The sequence below is a fragment of the Eumetopias jubatus genome, unplaced genomic scaffold, assembly GCF_037043125.1.
Source record: "Eumetopias jubatus isolate StellerSeaLion01/CBP00866 unplaced genomic scaffold, mEumJub1_p1.0 scaffold_8, whole genome shotgun sequence".
Classification (NCBI taxonomy): Eukaryota; Metazoa; Chordata; class Mammalia; order Carnivora; family Otariidae; genus Eumetopias; species Eumetopias jubatus.
In genome coordinates this window covers 133,553,495-133,577,997 of record NW_028274814.1, presented here as the reverse complement: position 1 = coordinate 133,577,997, position 24,503 = coordinate 133,553,495, and the positions used below count along the sequence as shown (strand labels likewise).

Below are 24,503 nucleotides of genomic sequence, written 5' to 3'. Positions count from 1 at the left end.
TTTCTTTAATAACTCAGAGCCTGACAGTGATGGTGACGGCTATAAACGTGCTTTGTGAGGTAGGTTATGATGTGCATTGTGATATGTCAGCCCTTGATAGCAGCTTACACAGTTCCTGTATTCTTTTCTCTTCTGGGAGCTTCAGATGATTTCATCTTCCTTTTGCCCACTCTCACCTCGTGATGCCTCTCATTTCATCAACTCTGTCTCTTAAGAGAATTCTCTTTCCCTCCATATCCAACTTCAGGTAAAACTACTTGAGAGCAAGCCCTAGCACTGAGTGTTGATAGCAATTCGCATCTAAAACTTTGGACCAGGTTCATAATTTATAGATTCAGTAGATCTTCCTAGATCAGATCCACCTTAAATATCTGTTCCTTTCAGTTCTTCCATTTGTAATAAATATTGCTTGTCCATTACATTCCAGGTACTTTGTTATAGTCTATGTACCCTGTGGTGATGGTAATGAATGAAATGGACAAAGATTCCAGCCTGATGGAACTTACATTTTGGTAATCATCACAGTGGCTCTGACAGATTGATTGCTCTCCCATATAGACAAACGGTTCGTTAAAATTAGGCTGCTACCTAAGTAGGGTTTTCTTTCATGGGCTTTGCCTAGACACTGGGACAAGAAGACATTTTTTTATTATAGGGGGGAAAGACTTTTTTTGTAGCTGGGGGTTCTATAGGGATAGACCAGTATGATGTGGCATATTTTCTCTAGTTTATCTTGTAAAAGATGAATGTTTGAAGGTACTAAAAATATAGTGGTTTCAGAGACAGATTAAGTGGGTGAAGAGAGAAATATTTAAAGACAAGTTATTTGAAGCTTTCCTTGCCTTGTGCTTCAGTGAGGAGAGAGAGAGAAATAGCCACCAAATGACTAATGCATCAGTAATAGCTGGGGTATACTTTATATAGGCAGAAGAGAAACATAGTAAGAAAGTAGAAAGAACTAAATAGAGAATCCTGTTATGGCATTAAAAAATCTGATTTATTAAAATTGCAACAGATTTGGAGGCGCCTGACTGGCTCAGTCAGTGGAGCATGTAGCTCTTGATCTCAGGGTCATGAATTCGAGCCCCACGTGTGGTGGTAGAGTTGACTTTAAAAAAATAAAAATAAAAAATAAATAAAATTGCAACGGACTTGGAATAGAATACTTTCAGCTGTATTTTTTGATCATAGTTTTTATTTGTTATTTTACAGATGCTGTGCCTGCTCCCTCAGAAAAGAGCCCATCTCTGCAGACAAATGTGAGTTTGGACAAGACATCAGACCACACCATTACAAATACTGTGACCGAACGCCCTTTGCAAATGCCTCTAGAAATGCAGTCAGCTGCAAGAAGTTTTGAAACGTTGACAGCTTTACCGCCATTTTGGTCACCGGATAAAGAAGAGTTTATCAGCCCTAATTTAAGGATGTCAAAGTCTGATTCTACTTTCTGTAATCAGGTCTCTGTAGAGACACTCTATGTCTCTCCCTCATTTAAAACATTTAACCCAGTGAAGGAGATTGTAAGCAACAAGGACTTTCAGAAGCCAACACAATCCAGCATTGCTCAGATGGATGAGGAAAACCTCAAGCCTGTGACCACATGGGGTGAGTCTACACACACACACACACACACACACACACACACACCCTTCTTTTGAAGCATTCTTCTGTTACTTTTCTGTGCTTTCTGCCTCTGTTTTGGCTCCCTACTTTCACTCTCCATCCAATATTATTAAAATGTCCACACAAAGCACCACTTTTATTAAAGACCTGAGAGGCAGTTCTCCATTGGGGGCTCCAAGTGCTTGGTTGAAGCACAAGTTCTGAGCAATTCTAATGCCGAACAAATTAGAAAGAATTAGCATTAAATAAGAGCTTCCTGTTAGGCATTTAGGTTACTTATTAAGAGACTGTATAAAAAGAATTAGTTATTATGTATATTGCTGTGTATACACACAAGATGTGTGTGTGTGCACGCGCGCGCACGTGCACGCGCGTGCGCACATGCAGCCTTTTTTTAAAGGGCTGTGTACTGATTGCAAAACAACGGTGGAGAATCTCTTCCATTTTCTGTCCTATAAAACATTCAAAGGGTCGCAGTATTCTTGAGCCTGGATGGTAAAGGGAATCCAGGTTGTTGGCTGTCAGTTACCAAATCCTACGTTGTATAATTATGCTTTCTTCTTTAAAGTCAATTAGTAAAAGAAGAATTTGTTTGTTCGTGCATTTGTCAAAGACTAAGTAGTTTTATTGTTATGTATAATAATGCTGACGAACTCATATAAATATAAAGTTTTTAATAAAAATATTTTAAACTGCCTCAAACTCAGGTCAAAAGTGCCATATATGTACCAACAATGGAAGCCAACATGTTGAGGCTAAAGAAACTCACCTCAACTCTGAAAAACAAACAGAGGGTTCTAGAGGGAGGGGGGTGGGGAGGATGGGTTAGCCCGGTGATGGGTATTAAGGAGGGCACGTTCTGCGTGGAGCACTGGGTGTTATACGCAAACAATGAATCATGGAGCACTGCATCAAAAACTAATGATGTAATGTATGGTGATTGACATAACAATAAAAAATTAAAAAAGAAAAAAAGAAACTCACCTCAGTGTTAGTAAGGTCAGTGAATGATAGCAGATTCTCCTTGCTGCCCTTCCCAGAACTTGGGGGGGACCGAATAGCCTAAAAATAAACAGAGTCTTAGTTTTGTCACCAAATTAACTCTTCTGCAGAGACTGCCAATGTGGAAGCCACTGAGTACTGGTCACGGTGAGTGTGGTGGTTTCAGTGCGTGGCTGTTCCCCTGGGAAGTTGTTACTTTGACTTCATTTCTTTCACAAATACCCCCCAAAAGATCATTGAAAATAGTTTTTGGCCGCTGCCTGTGTACTAAGTACACTTAGTTATAAAAATTAGCTAGAAGCTCCTCTAAAGCCAGTTAGCAAGAAAGACCTGCTTCTGTTTATAATGAAGTAGATAGTACTGTTCTAACCTCCCACCAAAAATACTGGTTAAAGCTGGAAAACTATTAAAAGCTGGTTTGAAGTCCTGTAAAACGGCCAAGATAGAAAACACGGAATGGGTCAAGATCCTTCGGAAAAGGACTGTGATGTTGTGATATAATGAGAAATACATATTTGGTCTTCATCCCTAGCTCTTGGCACAGAGCTCCTAAAACCCTTGGAATTTCCTGAGTGATAGGGGTGAGAAGAGTTATATTTTTGTTATTTGTAATAAGACCCTTCTTCCATATCTGAGTTTACGCTGAGGTAACCCTTGGAGGTTGGGGGCTGCTTGCCAGAGTAACCAATCAGGTGGTTAGAGGTTTGGAACTTTCAGCCCCACGCCTTGACCTCTAGGTATGTTGAATTAATCACCCATGGCCAGTGATTTGATCAATCATGTCTCTGTAATGGAACCTCCATAAAAAGCCCTAGACAGTGGGGTTTAGACAGCTTCCAGGTTTGGTGCACACATGAAGTTTCTGGGAGGGTGGCATACCCAGAGAAGGCTTGGAAGCTCTGGGCCCCTTCCCCATACCTTGCCCTGTGCATCCTTTCCATTTGGCTGTTCTGAGTTGTATTCTTTATAATAAACCAGTAATAGTAAGTAAAGCACTTTCCTAAGTTCCATGAGCCATTGTAGTGAATTATCAGACCCAAGGAAGGGATCATGGGATCCCTCAATTTATAGCCGGCAGGTCAGAAATACGGGAGGCCTAGACTTTTGATTGGCATCTAAAGTGGAGGGCAGTCCTGAGACTTGAGTCTTGAGATTAAGGGATTGAGCTTTTAATCTCTGGGGTCTGCACTAACTCTGGGTAGTGTCAGAATGGAGTTAAATTATAGGACATCTAGTTGGTGTCACATACAGAGAATGAGAGAAATCCTTGTGTGTAAAACCCATACATTTGGTGTCAGAAGTGATGTGACTAAAGTAGGAAATTAGTTTACTTTTAGTTGGTCCCACATTCACCTCAGTTTTCCCACTGTGGATCATTTGCCTGTTAGCAGAGCAGGATATAGAAACCGAGGGAAAGTCAGAGGCCTGGACTCTCCACGGTCTCACTGAGCTTGGGAGTTAGGTTTGAAGTTTGGGGCTTCCCAGGTGGCAGGGACTCCAGGAGTCAATATTCCAGAGGAGAGGAAGTCACAGAGGAGAAAGCCGAAAAGTCTTTGTGTAATTTCCTACCGAAACATCTGCCTCCTGCTAAAGCAGCACACGTTCTGGATGTGGTGCCAAGAAACTACATGGGAAGCAGCTTCGAAGGGGCCAACACGCTAAGCAGAGATTTGGATCATCTCCTAGGGCTGGGAGACAGAGGTCAGAGTTCAGGATCTGCCATGTTGTAGCGGCCCTGGTAAGGACTCCATGCTCTCAGCTGGGGCCGCCGACAGGCCCCACCCGAAGCACCAGAACTACCGTCTAGGGGGAAGGGCAAACCAGAACGAGACTAGCCCTCACAAAGGCGGCAACCCAGCTCCAGCTAGAGCAATGTCATTGCTTTGTATCCCATCTGTCTTCTAGAAGACAACGAAATCCTTTCTTAAGAGCTCCTGTCACTTCGTGGAAAATTTTTGGCATTTAAAATCCAGGAGAAAAACAGACAGCAGAAACAGACCCACAGATAAGCTAGATACTGACGCTATAAGATAGGTACTTTAAAATAACTGTGATTAATATGATCAGGAGCACAGAGGGAAAGATGGAGAATTTCATCAGAATACTATCATCTGTAAAGAAAGAATGAAATGAGAGTTCCAGAGATGAAAAATACGGTAGCCCACGTTAAGACCGGGAGGGCACACTTCAGTCATATGAGGTATCAAAAGAGAGCTTCACGGGGCGCCTGGGTGGCTCAGTTGGTTAAGCGACTGCCTTCGGCTCAGGTCATGATCCTGGAGTTCCGGGATCGAGTCCCACGTCGGGCTCCCTGCTCAGCGGGGAGTCTGCTTCTCCCTCTGACCCTCTTCCCTCTCATGCTTTCTGTCTCTCATTCTCTCGTTCTCAAATAAATAAATAAAATCTTTTAAAAAAAAAAAAGAGCTTCAGTACTGGCAAAAGAGCTGGACAGTTCTGCAGGAAATCCCAAAAAGGAGGGAAACTCGGAAGGGGTGAGCCCCACCCCACATTCTGTCTATAAACTCTGCCTGAATCCTTGACTGACAAACTATTCATGGAGGGGAAGACCCCAGTGCATTTGGTGGGGGGGGGGGGGCGGAACTGAGCACTGGAAATGATAAATATGTGGGTAAATATAAACTTGATTTTTATTCTAATTTTTTAAATGCATATGACTGTTTAAGGCAAAAATCTTCATACTGTATTTTGGGTTTTAAAACATGGAGATGGAGTGTATATTCCAACAGAGCACAGAGAGTGATGAATTGCAGAATTGTTAGCGGCTTAGGCTCTGGGGTCACACAGCCGGGGTTCATCATCTCAGCCCCGCCACTGGTTTGTGACCCATATGCATCAGCGTCTTCATCTACAGGATGGGAACAGGCTGGCACTGGCACATGCAGCTGCTGGATGGGTTCCATGAATCCACAAACACGAACCGGATCTGAGTAGGATCTGGTACTAGGCAGGTGCCATAGAAAAGTTTGCTATTACTCCAGTGTCCGTATTTTTAGCTCCACTTTTCGAGCTCTAGGCCCCCAGCCCCCTCCTAACCCTCCAGATCCATTCTGGTTATTTCCCAAAAGTACCCAGGAGTTCCTTGCTTTTATTCTCAGGAACGAGGAGACTCCTATGCTTCCAGAAAGGGCATTCCAGGCTGAGGAAAAATGCACAGTTATGACTGACCAGAGAGATTCTAGGAGCTCCGATTCATTCTCCACAGAACAGCCAGAGGACGTGAGGACTAAATTCCCCCACTGAGACCCCAGACTTCTCACTGTGTTCCTAGAGATCAAATAGCCTTCCACACCCTGCTCGGCCTAGCTTCTGCCTCTCCCAGCAACCTGTGTTCTTTCTGTTTTGTCAAGTAAACCAAATTGCTTCGCCACCTTTGTACTGTTGTTCCCTCAGACCAGAATACTTCTGATCCACCCCTTCCTCATCCCTCCTACTCATCCCTCAGGGGTCAGCTCAGAGAGCCCTTCTGCAAGATTTCCTGACCCCCCTCTATTATTTCAAATCCCCCTGCCACTATATGTTGTCTTGGTACCTATAAGTATCCTTCTAGCACATATGGTCTAATTTTAATTCTATTATGTAATTCAATATAATTATATTCAATATAATTACGTATGTATTGAATTGTTTAATGTACCCCCACCCCCCAAGTGGAATGCCCCTTCCTGAGGGAAGGGACCGTGTCTGCCTGTTTACTATTGTATCCCCAGCACCAGGCACAGTGTCTTGGACATAATAGGTACCCAATATTTAATAAGTGAATTAAAAGCAGCCTAGTAGAGCAGGGATGAAACGTGTGCATGAACAAATAATGGAAGAAAACACTGGAAAATTATGCCAGGACAGATGATGAGGAGCTGTGTGGGCCAGGTTAAGAAGCTTGGACTTTATTTTGAAGAGGATGCAAGTCACTAAAGGTGTTAAGCCGGGTAAGTGGCTTTTCAAATGTGTTTAGAAAAATTACTGTGTCAGGGAATGTGGAGGATTGTCGTGGAGGGGGTGAAACTGAGGCAGGGAGCCCGGCAGGGGAGCTGTTGCCTGGAAGGAAACAGGAGTGGGAGCTGGGAGACAAGAGCAAGGGAGAGAGGGAGTGGGGCTAGCCTGAGATGGAGCATGGCCGGGGCCAAGCGGGCTCGAATCCAGAACAGAAAACACCTCATCCTGAGGGCCTGTACGGAAGGAGGGGAAAGGATGTATCAGATGTCACAGAAGGGTTTTGTGGTTTTTAATAATTAAGATGTATTGAGCTTTCATGCACCACACATTATATGTCATGGCCTCCATATCTTATTGTCTGAGGTCACCTGCCCAGACCAAGGGGTTTGGAGTGGTAGAAGTGCAGTGAAAGGGCCGGTAGGATTTAGAATAGCCGCTCCAGAGAATGGAAGAAGGAGCCGGTAAGACACTGATTTGACAAAGGAGCCAGGAGCCGTTAATTTGTAGGAATCCCAATTTGCAGGATCCTTTTCTTCAATAGTGCTGAGCCACCTGGGGGTAGGAATGAAAAAGGTAGATACTTGAATTGAAATAGGATTAGGTCAGGAACTTGCAAACCATAGCTTTGGGGCGGAATGAGTCCCCTCCCTGTTTTCGTAAGTGAAGTTTTACTGGAACAACCACAGTAATTGGTTTACATGTCATCTTTGTTTGCTTTTGTGCTACCACAGCAGAGTGGAGTTGCAGTAGAGACCGTATGTCCCATAAAGCCTAAAGTAGTTAACAGTCTGGTTCTTTACAGGAAAGGTCTGCTGACTCCTGGATTAGGAATTAGCAGCAGATAAAGCAGAGAACGTGGCAGGGGGTGACGGGGGGAATGGAGCAAGAAAGTGGTTCAAGTGATGGATAATGGGATTCTAGACTAGACAGGAAAGGAGAGTCAGGTGGGTATTGTTGGAGTGAGAGAGAATAAAAGGATTATTGGATCTACTGGCTCAATGAGGCCAAAGTATAGATGCATTAAACAGAACGAGAGGGCTGGAAGTAATCGAGAAAAAGTCATCTTGGAAAGCAAGATTTCAGAGTAGGGCAGTTCTTGAGTGATGACATGTTCTAGGCAGTGCTCAGAGGAATGGCTGAAGGTGACTCGTGGTGGAGGAATTCAGGAAACGATGAGGTAGGCTGGTATCCTACGGATACTGTATGATCCGTAGTGGACGCTGTATGATCGAGGCTAGAAAAGACAGCATCTATTTTCTGTTTTTCTATTTTATTGTTTTAAGAAGTATTTGTGTATATGAAGGGTCCAGGCCTGGTAGTGTAAACTCTTTGGAGATAAAGAGCTGGGTGAATTTAAAACGATTTACACATTCACAGTGTGGCAGATTTCAGTGGTCAGGGGGCTGTCCAAGGCAGCCACCAAATACAGGTTAATATTTTCATTCTGATACTTTCACTGAATGACGGATTTGCTGCAGCCACCTCCTTTGACCTTTTGATGCTAAATAATTCTGTTCCTAGAACAGTCCATTCCTCCTCCTCCTCCATTTAAATTTTAAGTTATTTACCTGTAGGTCAAACTATTCCTTTAGGTCATTAGATCGTTTATCATGCACACTGAAAAGAAAAAGGGAGCTAGTAGATGCACAGAAGCCAAATCATTATATTCATGAGCCACAGTTCGGGTAAGCGTGTTAGACTGAGCAGGACTTCACTTTCTAATTTGGGGGGAGGAAAAAAAATCTATACATTATCATGCTGGGATAGTGGTGAGCATTTTCACTGGCTCCATCCTTTGTTTATATCTCATTTATTCCATTTTTGTACTCTGGATTTCAGTAGTGGTTGTTCAGTAGAGCTGTTTCTCAGTTCATCTTTGCTAAGGAAAGAAACCAAACATCACACACACACACACACACACACACACACGCGTGCGTGCGTGCGCCCTTTAACTTTTTGTCTATAAAAGGCTTCAGAGCCAGAATAATGAACATTTCCCAAAAAGAAATGGGGAGAATGGTAGGAAACAGCTCGGCAAACAGTCTCAGCTAACCCTGAGCTCCCAGTCGGGCTGGTTCAGAAGCAGCACACAGAGTGGAGGGTGAAGGAGTATCATCAGACCCAGCAGGGAAGTCAGAGTGGCACCCCTGCACTGCCCCCAGACGCGGCCCTGGCAGCTCCTCCGGCCCTTCAGCTCCTGCCTGCCTTCTTGCGGACAAAAAGACACACTGATGTGATTTTTTAAATTCAGTGAACCAAATTTATAGTTCATAGATAGGTAAGCGAGAGAGAAGTCATCATTGATCCAATAATCCAATCGTCCCAAGAACAATTTAGTGTTAGTGATTAGAGGTGGACTCATTAGCATTTCTCTCTAATCCTATGTTATTCCGAAATCCGTTTCTTTCATGTAGCTTATTTATAATAATGACATTAAAGTAAATTTTCAAATATTATGTTTTTAAAAACTGAGATCTAATTCATGTACCAGAAAATGGACCCTATGAAAGTGTACAATTTAGTGGGTTTTAGTATATTCCCAGAGGTGTGCAATCACGACCACTAATTCCAGAACATTTTCATCACCCCAAAGAAGTCCTGCATCCATTAGCAGTCACTCCGCATTCCTCCCTCCCCCTAGCACCCCTCCCCCCCCAACCAGTAATCTACTTTCTCTTTTTGCCTAGTCTGGACATCTCATGTCATGGAATCATACAATATGTGCCTTTTGTGTCTGGCTTCTTTTGCCTCACACAGTGTTTTCAGAATTCATCCATGTTGTCGCATGAATCAGTACTTCACTCTTTCTTATGGCTGGGTAATATTCCGCTGTAGAGAGAAACGCATTTTATTGATCCATTCATCAGTTGATGGATATTTGAGTGGTTTCCACTTTTTAGCTATTATGAATAATTTTGCTATGGACGTTTATGTAAAATGTTACTTTTTATATCACAGAACAAAATCAGAATATTTTAATTCATGTGTACTGTTAACCTGACAGTCATTATGTATCAGGAAAACTGAGAGGGAGGAATTGGACAAAGAACTAAAAGTTCCTCTGTTGTACAGTGAGCAGTTTGAAGTGTTTAGTTGACCAAGGACCTGCTGCTAACAAAAATTTACAACTACAGCTGGAGAGTTTAAAAATATTTCTAGAAATGCATTTGTAATTATATTTTTGCAATGCAGTTCTTCTAAATGCTTTTTAAATTTAAAGTTACAATGAAATAATTAACTGGTCTGATGTTTTTCATGAGTATAAAAAGTTAGAGCTAACACATCAGCATTTGGAATAATTTTATCAGCGCTATCTTTAAGCAGGGGCAACATTAATTGGCATGCATCTATCACACAGGGACATTTTTAAATGCAGCCATTTCTTGCTGCTTATCTGCTGCATTTCAGTCCTGGTGGATACACTGTATGAAAAGGATGAATGTTAACAAGATAGTCACATACCTCCTGGAGTAAGCGAGCAGGAGCAGGGTAACTAAATGGGCAGGAGAGGCGTCCTGGAGTGCAGCTTGAAGTGTCTGCTACAGCTGTGGTGTGTTTGGAAACAAAAGTAAATTGGTGTGCAGCAATTAGAGATGAAGTGGCTTTTTATGAGCAAAAGCCTGTGAATGGAAGCTACCAAACTGTAAACAATGATAAGCCAGTTAGTCAGCAGTTGTAGCTGCAAAGCAAAAGAAAGGTGGACAGAGAGGAGAAAGCAGTGATTCTCAGACTTTGGCAGGCATCAGAAACACCCAGAGGCTTGCTGAACCTCACTTTCCTGGGCGCGACCCCAATTTCTGATTTCGTTTAGAGTGATGGGGCCCAAGAACCTCATTTCTAACAAATGTGTCCGGGGACCACACTTTGAGAACCACTAGCATCAAGTGGAACCAGGTTAAAGTTAACCAGGTTATCTTAATCACATCACGCCCATGTGACTAACATAATTGTGTTATCCTTTTTCAGCGAACTGTTGGAGAATGTGCTACCCCAAAATGGGGGTACACCAAGAAAGAGACATGGGATATAGAAAACAGGAGAACCAACACAGGAGGACGGGGCAGGGACATGTCAGGTGACAGCTGTGACCCAAACACCGCACACCCAGACTTAGGACGCACGCGCGTTGAGGCGCTCATCATTAGCATGCCCATCACCATCATGCCCGCTTTTCAGTCCAGGGACAGACGTCGGGATAAGGCTGACCTAGATTCTTCTGTGCACTCCTCTTGCCTCGACCATGTGCCGATGAAGTTCCTGTTTTCCTTTTCGTGTCCTGCTGCTGCATCGACTGAGAATACTCATATCACCCCTGAAATGTCTTGTAACTGGAATTTTTCCTAAAAGCTGGAGATGGGCCTCAGGGAGCTTTGAAGCAGAAAATAGAAGCCGCCTGCCCCAGCCATGTTTTTTTTTTTTTTTTAACAGGAGATTCAATTTAGTTTAAAGGGAGATGCAGATGTAAAGCAAATAAAATGATATATAAGTCATGTGTGCTAAGGGATCAGCATTGATTTCCCTGTTCTATGACTTCAGCTTTTTTTTTTTAATTATTATTTTAAAGTAACAACTATAGTTGGCTGCGATGACATTCGAACCATGCGTACCACCTAATACACGCAAGAGTGTAGATACTTATTACAAGACAAGAAACAGTTCTGTGTCAAGGAAAGTTTGGAAACCACTTGAATAAATTACTGTAGATTTCTCAGAACTTTCAATGTGCTAATGTTCATTGTTAATCTCTTAAAGAGAGGCACAATACGCATTTTCCCAGTCTTCTCTGACTCGACAATCCTGTTTTCACAAAACGTCTTTTAACATCTTAAGGAACACAGTGTTCCTCAGAGCATGGGCTGGGAAATAATGAGTTAGAGTGAAGTGCAAAAAGAAGAGAGTATGATTTTGCCTGAAATGGAGTTAAAATGTTATCATATTTTTAATTTTACGGAAAACAGGTTTAAAATGCTTTTTATTTTATTTATTGTTTCTTGGTGAAAAAAAATTATATATGTGTACTCAAATGTTCCATGTCTCAGGTGGTTTGGAGTTCAGTCTCAACTGTATTTGAGCAGTTAGAGAAAGAGATTCGTTTCACAGCTTTTGGGTACTTGTAGTTGGTTGTTCATTTTGCCATAATATTCTTTGTAGAAGAAAAAGAAAAGACGAAGGAATCTAAGTTACAGCTTTCTCACACTTAAATGCCAACTTTTAAAATGCCACCAGCCAGTAGAATAGGGTGTAATACTTTACTTTTCTGCCGTCTCTGTTAAGTGTAGTGTAAAAATATGTTGGGCACAGTTCAGAGTCAAGGCGAATATTGATATTTCTATGTTAGTTTCATTTCCATGGCGGTATTGGTATATGATACATCTTCAGATTTTCTCCACTTCCTGCTTTGGGTTTATTTAGGCTTATTATGAATATTTAACATATAACATTATGAGTAGTATATTTATGTTGAGACCTTACCCATAGGACTTTACATTGTAAAATTATTTTAGCTATTACTCTCATTTGTATGTTACATAAACTTTCTCTCCCGTTTATACCTTTTAGTTTCAACCACCTCCGAAGGAACATCCTCCTTTCCCACTTTATCTGTGTCACCTCCTGATTCAGCCTCTCCAGAGAAGTCTGTTCACCTCTCCTACCCGATTTTGGCGGGACCTTCCTTCTGGACTCTGTCCCATCAACAGTCTTCTGCCTCCTTTAAGGATGAAGATAAGACAGCCAGGGCTCATCACCCCTTGGCTCTTAGGGGCCTAGTGTCTTCTGATGAGGAGGAAAATGACAACCTCAATCTCCTGGAACGTCTTCCAGAGAACTCTGAGTCTGCCAGGAAGCAGACAAGTCCTGCTTCTGGCAGTAATTGGGCAGAGTTTTCCACCGCACATGTAGACCACTGCACCTCTATGTCCTGTCTGAGTTTTCAGACAACTGAAGGTCTGCCGAAAGAGCCTGAAGGAAACAATTCCATTAAGGTTCTCCTCGGGGAGGTGAAAAATGCCATAGTCAAACTACACGAAGACCTGAGCATGGTGATACGGGAACTTCATGTCATCAATAGCCATCTGGTGAGCATGAGTGGGAATAGTCCGCAACTAAGCAAATCTTCACCACTTCCCCAGTCTTCTGAGGGGACCTCAGATCACATCTAATAAGCTCCATAGCCATTTTTGGTAGAACTCCTGTGGTTCCACTTCCCAAAGACTAAGTTAACCTCCTATAGATTCTCATTATTATGGGAAAAATAGGGTGGTGGTTTGATTTTTCCTTGTCAGGCTTATTAACAAATCTCTTTCAAACCAATAATCTCATTTGGTTTATTTTTTAAAGAGAAAAGGTATCACCTTTGATAATATTATCAGACTTAGATATGAACTAATGTTCCTTTGAAACTGAGGAAAATTTCATTCTTCCACGCTTTGGACTTTACCTCAAAATATGTTAAACATTAGTGGAAGTTGTGAGAAGACAAACTGCAAATGGCTATTCTAGAGCATTTGGATAAGCAGGCAGTAGGAAGCCCTTCATAGCCTGGCTAGATGTTTCCTATGGTCTCATGCCAAGTTTCAGATTCCCCAAACCAAGGGCCAGCATCTTTCCCTTCTTGTGGCTGCCACCGTTGGTTAGGGGTTAAGTTGAGACAAGTAGGACACGGAACAGCAGTTTTTATTGTTAATGTATATTGCAAAGTGAATTCAAATGCATACTTTTTTCTTGTATTTGGAAAATAAATTTGATATTTTTCATCTAATATGTATTTTTTTAATTCGTTAAGACAGCCTTTCAAGTAGAAATGTCTCAATTTTTATATTTATGGGGAAATGATCTAGTTTAGGGGTCATAGACCAGTGCTTCTCAATCCTACTGCACATTAGAATCACCAGAGATGCTTTTATTCCTGATTTATATTAATTTGAAAGGACAGTGCAAGGGCTCCGTGTACCCATCACTCAGTTTCGACAATTACCAACTAAAAGCTAAAATAATTCCTGATTATTTTGAAGAAATATGGGACATTTCAAAAATATTCTTTTTTTTTTTTTTTTCAAAAATATTCTAATGCTGGGTGCACTCGCACGCCAAAACTGATTTTCACCATGCAAACTGGGTTATGAACCGGACGGAACTGCTAGTGGAACTGTTAGTGGGCAGACTGAACTGGGAGGAGGTTTGGCATATTTGAGGAGGGGCAAGGAAGTCACTGTGGCTGGGGTGAAGTGAGGAAAGGGGAGATTAGTAGGAGATTTGAGGCCATGGAGGAAAGAGCAAGGAGTAGTGCCAGATGATACAGGTTCTAGAAGACCATTGTTAGACATTTCGGCCTTTCCGCTATGAAATAAAAATTGTGACAAGGTTTTAGGGCAAAAAATGATCTTAGGGCTCTAAATGATCATGCTGGCTTTGGGGGAGAGATGGATGCAGGGCCATGGGGTGAGAGGCAGGTAGGCCAATTAGAAGGCTATTGCAGTTACCCAGGTAAGAGCTGATGGTGGATCAAACCAGGTTAGGCATAGTGAAGGTACATGAGAAGTGATTTGTTTAGGGATTTGCTGATAGGTTGGATAAAATATATGAGAGAGAAGAGTGACAGCCAAACCCAAGGTATTGGATGGAGTAGTTGAAATTCAAGATGAACTTGCTATCAACTGGAATGAGGAAGGTTTCAGATTGGGAAAATGTGGAGGCATTCTGTTTTAGACAGGTTAAAATCTCAGATATCTATTAGGTAACCCAGGTGGAGATATCCAGTAAACAACTGGATGTGAGAGTTGAGTCAGAGAGATCTAGACTGGAATGGAGGCTGGGGGTTAGTAATTTGTGGTTATTTAAAGCTATGAGACTGGATAAAATTGCCAAAGGAGTGAGTGTGATAGTGGAGAGAATTTGAAAGCCTAAGCCCTGAGGCATTCTAACAGAAGAAGATCAAGAAGAAGTTGAGGAATCAATGAATGAGGCTGAGAAGGAGCTACCACTGAAGCAGGAACAAAACGATGGTGTGTAGTGTTTAGAAGCCCAGGGTGTTTTTCTCTTCTTGGCCCTTTCCTCTTCTATATGCATTTCAGAAGCACCTTTCCAAGTTCTTCCCAAATCCTGTTAGATTTTTTAAAAAGTTTTTATTTAAATTCCAGTTACTTAACATGCAGTGTAATATTACTTTCAGGTGTACAATATAGTGATTCAAAGCTCTATTTGATTTTGATCGAAGTTGCATTAAATTTATTCTTCAATTTAGGGAATTTTTTAAAATAAATTTAATCTTCTAATCTAGGAGCATGGTATATCTGTATGTTTCTATGGGTCTTGTCTTATAAATTTTATATTTAGTCTTCCGATCCATGGGCATGGTATATCTCTATGTTCATTTATGTCTTCTCTTAGTGTTCTTCAGTAGATTCATAATCTCCCCCACAGAGGGCTTCTATTTCTTTTTTAAAGACTTAATCCTTTCATGCTTGATATCTTTGTGCTATTGTAAGTGCTACCTTTTTGCTAGTTTTTAAATTTTGGAACATAACAGTTGATAGAAATCTAAATCTCCATCAAGATTCACTAATAGTTAACATGCTACAATGTTTGCTTTATCTCCCTCTCTTGCTAAACATGTTTATATCTTTATTATGTAGACAGTTAAATAGGTACACACATGTGTTGCTGAATCATTTGAAAGGCAGATTCAGATATCCTGACACTTGGCCACAGAATACTGCAACACACTTACTACATGAATCGGGGTGATGATTTTCCAACCTACCTTCCAGTTAGTCAGTTCTCTCTTCAGCTGTGTCTAACCTTTGTTAAATCTTCCCATTCAGTTTTTAATTCAGTTATTCCTCTTTTTGTTTCCAGAATTCTACTTGGTTCTTTTAAAATATTTTAAAATATTCTTTTAAAAAAACTTTTCATAGGTCCAGGTTTCTTGCATATTTTCAAGCATAACTTTACTAGTAAGAATATTAAGCAAACTAGTATAGAATTCTTACTAGTAAGAATAATAAGTAAACTAGAGAGCATTCTTACCAGCAAACTATCAAGAATATATGCATTTAAGGCTATAAATTTCCTTTTACTGCAACCCACAAAATTTAAAATTGAGATATAATTCACATACCATAAAATTTACCCTTTTAAGGTATATAATTCAGTGGTTTTAGTATATTCACAGAGTTGCACAACCATCACTACTATCTAATTCGAGAATTGTTTCATCACCACAAAAAGACACCCCATACTCATTAACAGCCATTCCCCATTTTCCCCTCCTTCAAGCCCCTGGCAACCCCTAATCTACTTTCTGTTTCCATGAATTTGCCTATTCTGGATATTTCATATAAATGGAATCATCTGTGGCTTTTTGTGTCTGGTTTCTTTCACTTAGCATAATGTTCTGGAGGCTCAATCATGTTGTAGCATGTATGTTGTAGCATGTATGAGTTCTTCGTTCCTTTTTATGTCTGAATAATATTGCATTGTATGGATATACCACATTTTGTTTATCTATTCATCAGTTGAGGGACATTTAGGTTGTTTGCATTTCTTGGCTACTATGAATATTTGTGTGAACATATGTTTTCCATTCTCTTGGATATATATCCAGGAGTAGAATTTCTGGGTCATATGGTAACTCTTATGTTTAACTTTTTGAGGAGTTGCCAAACTATTTTCTGAAGTAGCTTCACCATTTTACCACAAGTATTGGTATGTAATATTTTCAGTGTCCTTTGGCTCAAAAAATATTCTAATTCCTTCATGAAGAAGTGTGGAAGTATATTTCTTAACTTCCCAGCATTTGAACTGTAATAATTTTAACATCTCAAGTTTTTATATTTCTGCTTTTGTTATCTATTACCCTGCTGATTTGTGCTCATGATGTTCTATTTCCTTGTGTACCTGATTATCTTTGACTATGTGCTACTCATGACACTTGAAAATGTATTTATATGATTAATACAAGAATTTGTTTTTGCTTCTGCCAAGTGCCTGGTGCTATTGCAACACCATAGTGGTTAGGTAAATGAAGCTTGAATTTCTCTCTAATACCCAGGTTAATCCCAGGCTTAAATTCCTCATAAAGGATGGTTCATTTCTAATTCACTCTCATTGCATACCCAGTAACTTCAGATTTTAACTAGGTTTTTTGTAGCCTCATATATTTTAATTCAACCATTTTTTAATTAGTATAATTAACAAGCACTTATTTGAGTTTCTATTTAGCCAACTCCATTAAATGAATAGAACAAACTTGGCTTAAATTAAGAACGGGTATATTCTGATTGACTTCGTAATTATCTCAGATTAAAAATACGTCATTAAATGCTATTAAGTATTTTATTTGAGACTTGAGGATTTTATTATAAGGCAGTTATGAAAATATTTTACAGTTTACCTATTGTCAAATTACTTATGTGTTCATCCTTTAGATATTTATTAAGCGCTTACTATGAGTAGGCAATTTGCTAGACACTGGGGACACAGTGGTGAACAAGATGGGGGCAGTCCTGTCTTCAGAGTTGCCGTTTCGTGGGTAGAGTGTGATATGTAAGTCCTAAGAGTTTAGGAAGCAGGGGATTGTGTGGGAGGGCCTGGTAAAGAGGAACAACCAGCTCTGATTTAGGTGAGGGTCAGGGAGTGCTTCCTGGAGAAAATGAAGTACAAAGTGAATCCTGAAGGATAAGCAGGAGTTCATCAAACAAAGAGAGGGGAGAGAGAGAATTTTCTAGGCAGAGAGAACAGCAGGTACAAAAGCTGGGAGCCGGAGGGGGAGCTAGGTGAGACTGAGGATTGGACAAAGCTGGTAGATCAGAGATTTGAGTGCCTTGGTTTCCCTTCATGCAGAGACGCGGTGACGGTTACTTAGTATTATGTAGTATTAACCGACTGAGTAGCAGAAAAGGACTGAATGACAAGGAAATGGATCCTATTGAACATGAAGTGTCCTAGAAATTTGGGGGTTTCCAAAATCTATTCACAAACTGATAAAAATAGACTTTATAGGGTTTTTTGGGGTTTTTTTTGTTGTTGTCGTTGTTGTTGTTTTTTGAGACCTTGGTGACTTATCTTCCTCACAAATGGGATGGTTGTGACAGTGGTTTGCTCTGGATGTACAAGGAGAGTCTTCTTTGTGTGCCTTCCTTCTGAAGAGAAGCTGAGTCCTGAGCACAGCCTGGTGAGTCAGTTACATGCTCAGATATGGGGGACTGTTTTTCTAGGTCTCACTGTATTCTTAATATAGTGGATTCTGAGATGTGATAAAAGGATTTAGATATGTGGAATTGAGAGATTTTTCTTTCTTGCAGAACAAGTAATTTGAGGAGGCCAAGCATATTATTGTTATGCCAGAATATATATACCACCTCTTATCAGCAGGCAGGCTTAGAAAAGAGTAAATTGGCTCAGAAGAAACCCGGTTTTCAAGATGATTTTGTTTGGTAATTTCAAATTCTGTTTTCTCACTGATGGTGCAGAAAGTTCTCAAAGATATGGTAATTATTGCAGAATTATGGCTTCAGGCGTTCACAGCCATTCACACAGTGAAATTCCATTATAAAATATCATGATCTATGTGTTCAGTTGCACTGCATTGAAAACTTGTCCCCTATACCGTGTACTGCATCATTCCTATAACACAGAACACCAGTAGCAAAATGCAGAAAGTAGACATTCTAGAACGTGCTGATTAATTAAAAACAGGGCGTGAGAGAGAAATGCATCAAGGATGAGCTCCAGAATTCTAGTTTGTTATTATTATTAATAGTAATATAATAACCACACTAATAATGGTTGACATTTATTGAACGCTAACAATGGTCTAAGCACTTTTTAATTCTCTCAACAACCCTACCAGGAAGGTTCTAGTATTGTCACGTTGCATATGAGAAAACAGAAGTTAAGTTAAGAAAAGCTAAGGAACTTGCCCACAGTCGCACAGGAAGCAGTAAGGCTCCACGCGACACCTCGAGCCCTGGTCTGTCTTGGTGTCGAGTTTGTGTGTGTCACCACGTGGCCACAGGGCCTCACAGTCCAAGGTGAGGGTAGCCAGGTGGGCGGTGTCACCAATGATTGTGACAGGAAAGTGGGAAGATGGCAGGCCCAGCCTGTCTGTCCCCAGCTTTGGGGGCAGCTGGAACCCCTGCCTTCCACACTTGTCCTCCCCGTTCACATCCTGCTCTCCAGCTGGTCACCCCCCCGACTCTGAGGATCGCGTGGCCGAAGCTGCCACCCCAGACCCTCTGGAGCTTCCTTGGTTGGTTTGCCTGTTTCTGAAGATCTATCTGCCTCCACCCCCCCATCCCCAGCCGGCCCTTGCCTTCTCTCACATCTGGAGGCTGGGGCAGAGCTAGAACATGTTAGGAGCCGGTTTGGACATGAAAAGACTGTCCCTATTTCTCTTTTTCTTATTTGTTTAAAGCTGGGAAATGTCATGGAGCCACACACACTGATTTAAGCGGGGACTGTTCCCTAGCAGCCGTGAACTTCCACTTACTACCACGGGTCTCTGCCCTGGACTGTAGAATATGCACTTGAAAACCACGCAGAGCAACCAGAAACAGCCAACAAGAACTCAAGGAAAAGATCTGTTTTGAATTTGGTTACATCTAACAGTAATATGTTCATATTTCTTAAAAAAAAAAAATGTGGTGGGGGCACTTAGTCACGTATCTGTGCAATTAGTTTCATCATCCCTGGCACTAAAGATGGGGTATTTGCTTTACTTCCACATCCCTGTGTAAGGGTCCCAGACAGCAGCCACCACCCCCCAGAAGATCTGGTTTTAATTAACCCTAAACAGGTCCTGTTCCACCCATATGCCCCGCCCCCATTTCTCCAAAAATCAACAACAACAAACATAGAAAGGACGGAACTAGAAACAGGTCACACAGCACTGAATAAATACCCAGCTTGAAAAGCACAAACTCCAGAGATTAAGGGAACTAGCAAACAGAGGGAAAAAAACCTCGGTGCACCTGACCCCCAGAGACCAGCGAGCTGAGCGACTGGGAAAGGAAGTGGCTCCCTGGCCTGTCTGTGTCGCGAGGGCGGAAGGGCAAGTCCATGACAGGCCCACTGCAGACGGCGTCCGCCGGCAGTTCAAGAGCTCTTGGAGGCAGGCGGATGGGACATAACTGAGAGGCTGAGGTGAGGCTGAAGAGGTGGGAGCAGGGGTAGGAGGTCTGCAAGGGAGGCTGGGAGCCCTGGCTGCCCGCCTCGGTGGAGCCCCGCGGGACTGCAGGTAGGTACCAGCGGGCACACTTTTCCGTCCTGGCAGCTGTGACAGAGGCCATGGCTCCAGAAGAGGAGCTGTCAAGAAGCCTGAAACCCAAATGCCCTACATTCAAGAGGCAAAGGGCCCCTGCAGAAGACACACGAGACTCGACCGCTCCCATCAAGATCCGCGTGTGTGCCCACAAAGAAACAGGAGTCTGCAGAGGCCATGGGACCCCGCAGGGAGGATGGGACAGGGCTGGAGGTGGCCTTCCAGAGCTCCGCTCCTTCCCGGAGCACAGCCGTCCCAGATCCGCACCAGCTTACTTGTCTGCTGAGAAGCGCAGCTGAGCGCCTCCCTGCCAACGTGGCTTCTCAGTTGTCACCGCTCTTTTGAAGGGGGGACAGTAATGGCAGGCGGCTTAGGAACACAAAGTCCGAAGGTTCTCTCCCCTGCCATGTGGGCAGGGATTGGCTGGAAAGCTCACCCTGCGGCCTGTAGGTTTCCTCTTTTAGAGTGTTTTAGGAAGCTGTGCTTCCTGGTTACCTCAGAGGGTTTCCACTGCTCAGGCTGTTCAAATCCCCTTGGCCTTGCGTTTCCTACCGTTCGTGGAGCACTTCACAGTTGGCAAGCCCTTGAACGCGTCTCTGTTCACAGTGCTTCCGAGAGCAAGGCAGAGGAGAAATGGGGACCTCAGAGAGGCTGAGTCAGGGCTCAAGGTCACACAGCGCTGAGCCGCAGGGCTGGGACACCTCCCCCAAGTTTCTGATGCCAGACGCATCCTCTCTGGCCGGCCACGCCGCCTTCAGCCTCTTTCCTAAAACACAGGGAAGGTTCAGGATTCTCATCAGCTGCCAAAAACTCAGTATGGAGTCTCTGCCCTTAAAATTGTCTTCTATATTCTTAATCTTATAGATTAGTTTCATTTAAGCCATTAACATATTTCACCATCTCTAATATATGGAAACTGGTGTTTTCATGTGGCTCATTAATCTCCACTCCTTCCCCTAAAAAGCTAGTTATTGGAAACAATATCACACAAAGACCAGACCACCTCACATTTCTGAGATGAGCTGAAGGAGGAGAGGGTGGCTCTGGTCCTGATTTTGTCTAGACACCTAAATGACGATCGTGAAAAGGGTGAATTTCAATGACTAATGTGCTGAGGTCCACCGAGGTGCTCTTCTGCTGTTTGACATTGGAACATAAGGGGGATCCTCCAGCTGCTCAGCCGTTCGCCTTCACCACATGGAAAACTTAAGTAAATGGAGATGCTTGAATGTTAATAAGCAATGAATTAAAATTCCTAATTTTGAGATTTTAATAATAATCCGAGGGACAGGACAGGGTTAGGAGTGAGCATGCGTCTTTCTGTGGTCTCTCTCTTCTGTCCCTACAGCTAGCCTGTGCAGAGCCTGCGGGCCGAGCATCGGTTCACGTCCCCCCTCCCCCCCACCCCTACAGCACAGCTCCCTCAGGGTGGGGGTGAATTCCAGGAGGTATATCAGTGTCACTGTTGTCACCAAAGCCCCGTGATGAACGTCAAGCTGTTCAAGTGGCAGGGCTTTGGTTTTGCTGAGGAAGTGGCCTGTCTAAGCAGAATGCCCCGACAAGATAGGGGAAGCTGAAGCCACTCCTGGGTCCCTATATTAGTGTCCTAGGGCCGCCAGACCAAAGTGCCATGAACTTGGTGGCTTAATATAACAGAAACGCATCCTCTCACCGTTCTGGAAGCCAGAAGTCTGAGCTCAAGGTGTCGGCAGGGCTGGTTCCTTCTGAGGCTGTTCCTCCCAGGCCTCTCTCCCAGCTTCTAGTGGTCCCGACAGTCCTTGGCATTCCTTAGCTTACAGAGCCTCCCTCCAGTGCTCCCCCTCCACTTCCCTGTGTCTCTTCACATGTCTCCCCTTTTGCATGTCTGTTTGTGTCCAAATTTCCCCTTTGTGCAAGGACACACATCATATTGGGTTAGGGCCCACTGTAATGACCTTATTTTCATGTGCTTATCTCTGCAAAGGCCCTATTTCCAAATAAGGTCACATTCAGAGGTCCTGGGGGCGAAGACTCCAAAGCATATTTTTAGGGGATATAATTCAGCCCACAACAACTTCTCATCTACCCATATGTGAACAAACATCTCAATAAAAGCAGCCCCTTCCCCAGGCACCCACCTGGCTCAATCCAGTCCCGCCCCAAGAGAATGATGCAGCAGAATGTGCAGCCAGCCCCCTTGTATGACCGTTTAACCATTGGGTGGCTGTGCAGGGTGGTGGGGAGCAGCAGAGTGGGAAACGCAGCTCCAGGGATCAGACAATGCTGATCTGAGTCCAGGCTCTGCCCCTTCTGGGCCCTGCAGCCCAAGTCCTGCTACTCGGACTCCCAAGCCTCTGTTCCTCCCCTGTGTCACGATAGCACCCACCTCGCTCAGTTACTACAAATGGAGATATGGCTACAAGATTCTGGCACGTAGTAGATGCTCAGTAAATATTAGCCCATCTCCCCCTTTCCCGTGTATCTCACCGAGTCCTGGGATTGTCGGTTGACCCGACATTGTTACACAGGCAATTCAATGGCAGCAAATATGTGCTCCTTGAGCTGAATCTGTGGTTCAATTAATTGGCAAGAAGAAGTATTTCTCAGTGCCTGGGTTTTCAGAATTCACCAAGGGGTACCAAGCCGACTGGTGGGCTGCCTTCTTTGAAAAGGATGCAGGTCAAACACCATGCCCAGCATTGATGGACTGTCGCAGCATCTCTCCAGCTCCCATGTCGCGTGGGCCTTTGTGTCTGCCATACAGAAATCAATTGCCCTGTTCCTGGGAGCCTGCATCCCGAGGAGCAGCATTCAGAAGAGAACAGGGGCACTCGAGCCTGCCTCTCTCTTTTCAGGGGCTCCAGCTGCCACCCGCTCTTCTACCCCTGCCTCGGGTGGGAGAGGCCGGAGCCTACTGCAGAATGACACTCGTGCGAGGGCCGCCCCTTGCCGGGGTCACCACTGCCTCGATTTCACAGGCTCAGAAACCCTCACTTTATCAGCTTTCGCAGCAGTGCTCAACCCTGAGGAGACCGCTTTTTGTAATAACCCAAATCAAAAGAGACTGTTTTATAAGCCAGATCATTCTTGGGCACCAGACTGCAAGTGTTTATTTATTCATTTGTATATTCGTTCACTCAGGCAACAAACCTCTACGGAGGGCTGAGCGCTCTCCCACGTTAGCTCGTTTGAGCCTTAAAATAATCCCAGCGGTGCCCTTATCCTCCCTCTTACAGACAGGGAAATCGAGGCTTGGGGAGATGAAATGACTTTCCCAGATGCCTGCTTTCATGGTGGGCACAGGAAAACAAGACACCAGCGTCCTGGTCTCATAAACCCCTCCCATCTCTTCTTCAGGCCACCTCGAGCTAGCCAGAGATGTGCCCTGGTTAGCTAAAGGGAAAGCTTTCCCTTCTCCAAACTTTCACAGCCAAGGTATCGACCAGCACTCACGAAGCTCTGCGGTGGTAACACAACCCCGGTTCCCAGTGGCCTACAACCACCACAGGTTATTTCTCCCTCGGGTTGGGCATCAGCTGCCAGCCGGCCGAGGCTGATTCAAGCCATCCTCCTTCTGAGGTCCAGCCTCAAGGAACAGGACATGCTCTCGTGGCAGAGGGAAAGAACCATGGTGGATGACTTTTGAAAGCCACCTGGCCAGGCCTGCTGTGACTGGGGCAGGGAGGTAGGAACTCTTTCAAGTTAAGGCAGCAAATAATTGGCAACAATGATATCATCTACTACGGCAGCCTATCTACATGTACGGACTTCATTCTCTAGTTTACAGTATGGAAACGTTATCAGTTCCCTCCTAACGAGGCACTTGTGAAGATGAGATGAAATCCAGTATGTCCGGCAGCACAGGAAATTGTCGATTTCCTTACAGTTCCACCGTGCCTTGCATAGTGCCTGGCATCGAGGAGGTGCTCAAGAGAGAGTGGTGGCACTTGATTCATCAATGACTAGTTACTGACCACTTACTGTGTGCCAGGAGCCATTATTCTAGGATGGCTTTTAGGATCTACCGGAGAACAAGACAAGCAAAAATTCCTGTTCTCATGGACCTTACATCCCAGGTCGTGAGTCCCAGACGATAAACAACTAAATAAAAATTTCAGCGACTGGTCAAGAGCTGTAAAGAAAATAAAGCAGAATAAATAAGAACAGGGTACAGAGTGAGCGAGATTCATTAAGAAAGAGGTAACTTGGGTGGAGATCTATATGATAAGGAGCCACGGGTGAAAAGATGAAAGGAATCGCATCCTGGACAGAAAGAGGAGAGCATGTACAAAGGCCCTGAGGCAGCGATGAGTTCAACTGTTTAAGGAACAGAAAGGCCAGTCGGGCCAGGGTGTGCTGTGCACAGTGTGCCCCTGCACAGAAGGAGGCTGGAGAAGCAGCAGGGGCTCCAGAACCTAGCACAGTACATGGGGCACAGGAGGGGTCAGGAAACTTGAAGAAAGAAATAGTCATCAGGCTGGGACAATAGCCACACCAGAGATAGAGCTCCCCTCCCCCGGAGGGGCTGAAGATCTGCGCATTCCTTCTTTCTGACTTTCCTTCTTGATTCCTCATTGGCCCCTAGAAACTTCTCACAATGTAGTATCCCTCCGTGACATGTTACCATTTCCAAAATTACTGCTGATTTTATATTATATTTCACGGTGGGTGCTTTCTAATG

At 43.4% G+C, this 24,503-nt stretch overlaps 1 protein-coding gene across 1 annotated transcript in view; it reads left to right on the top strand.

Annotated features, from left to right (window-relative positions):
- The window catches only part of ENTHD1 (ENTH domain containing 1), a 105,015-nt gene extending 91,726 nt beyond the window's left edge, over window positions 1-13,289 (top strand). The window contains exons 5-6 of the mRNA XM_028115568.1: window positions 1,213-1,608; window positions 12,142-13,289. Of these exons, the coding sequence (XP_027971369.1) occupies window positions 1,213-1,608; window positions 12,142-12,743 (998 nt within the window). The 3' untranslated portion in view covers window positions 12,744-13,289. The remainder of the gene's footprint in view (window positions 1-1,212; window positions 1,609-12,141) is intronic.
- The last annotated feature ends 11,214 nt before the right edge of the window (window positions 13,290-24,503 follow it).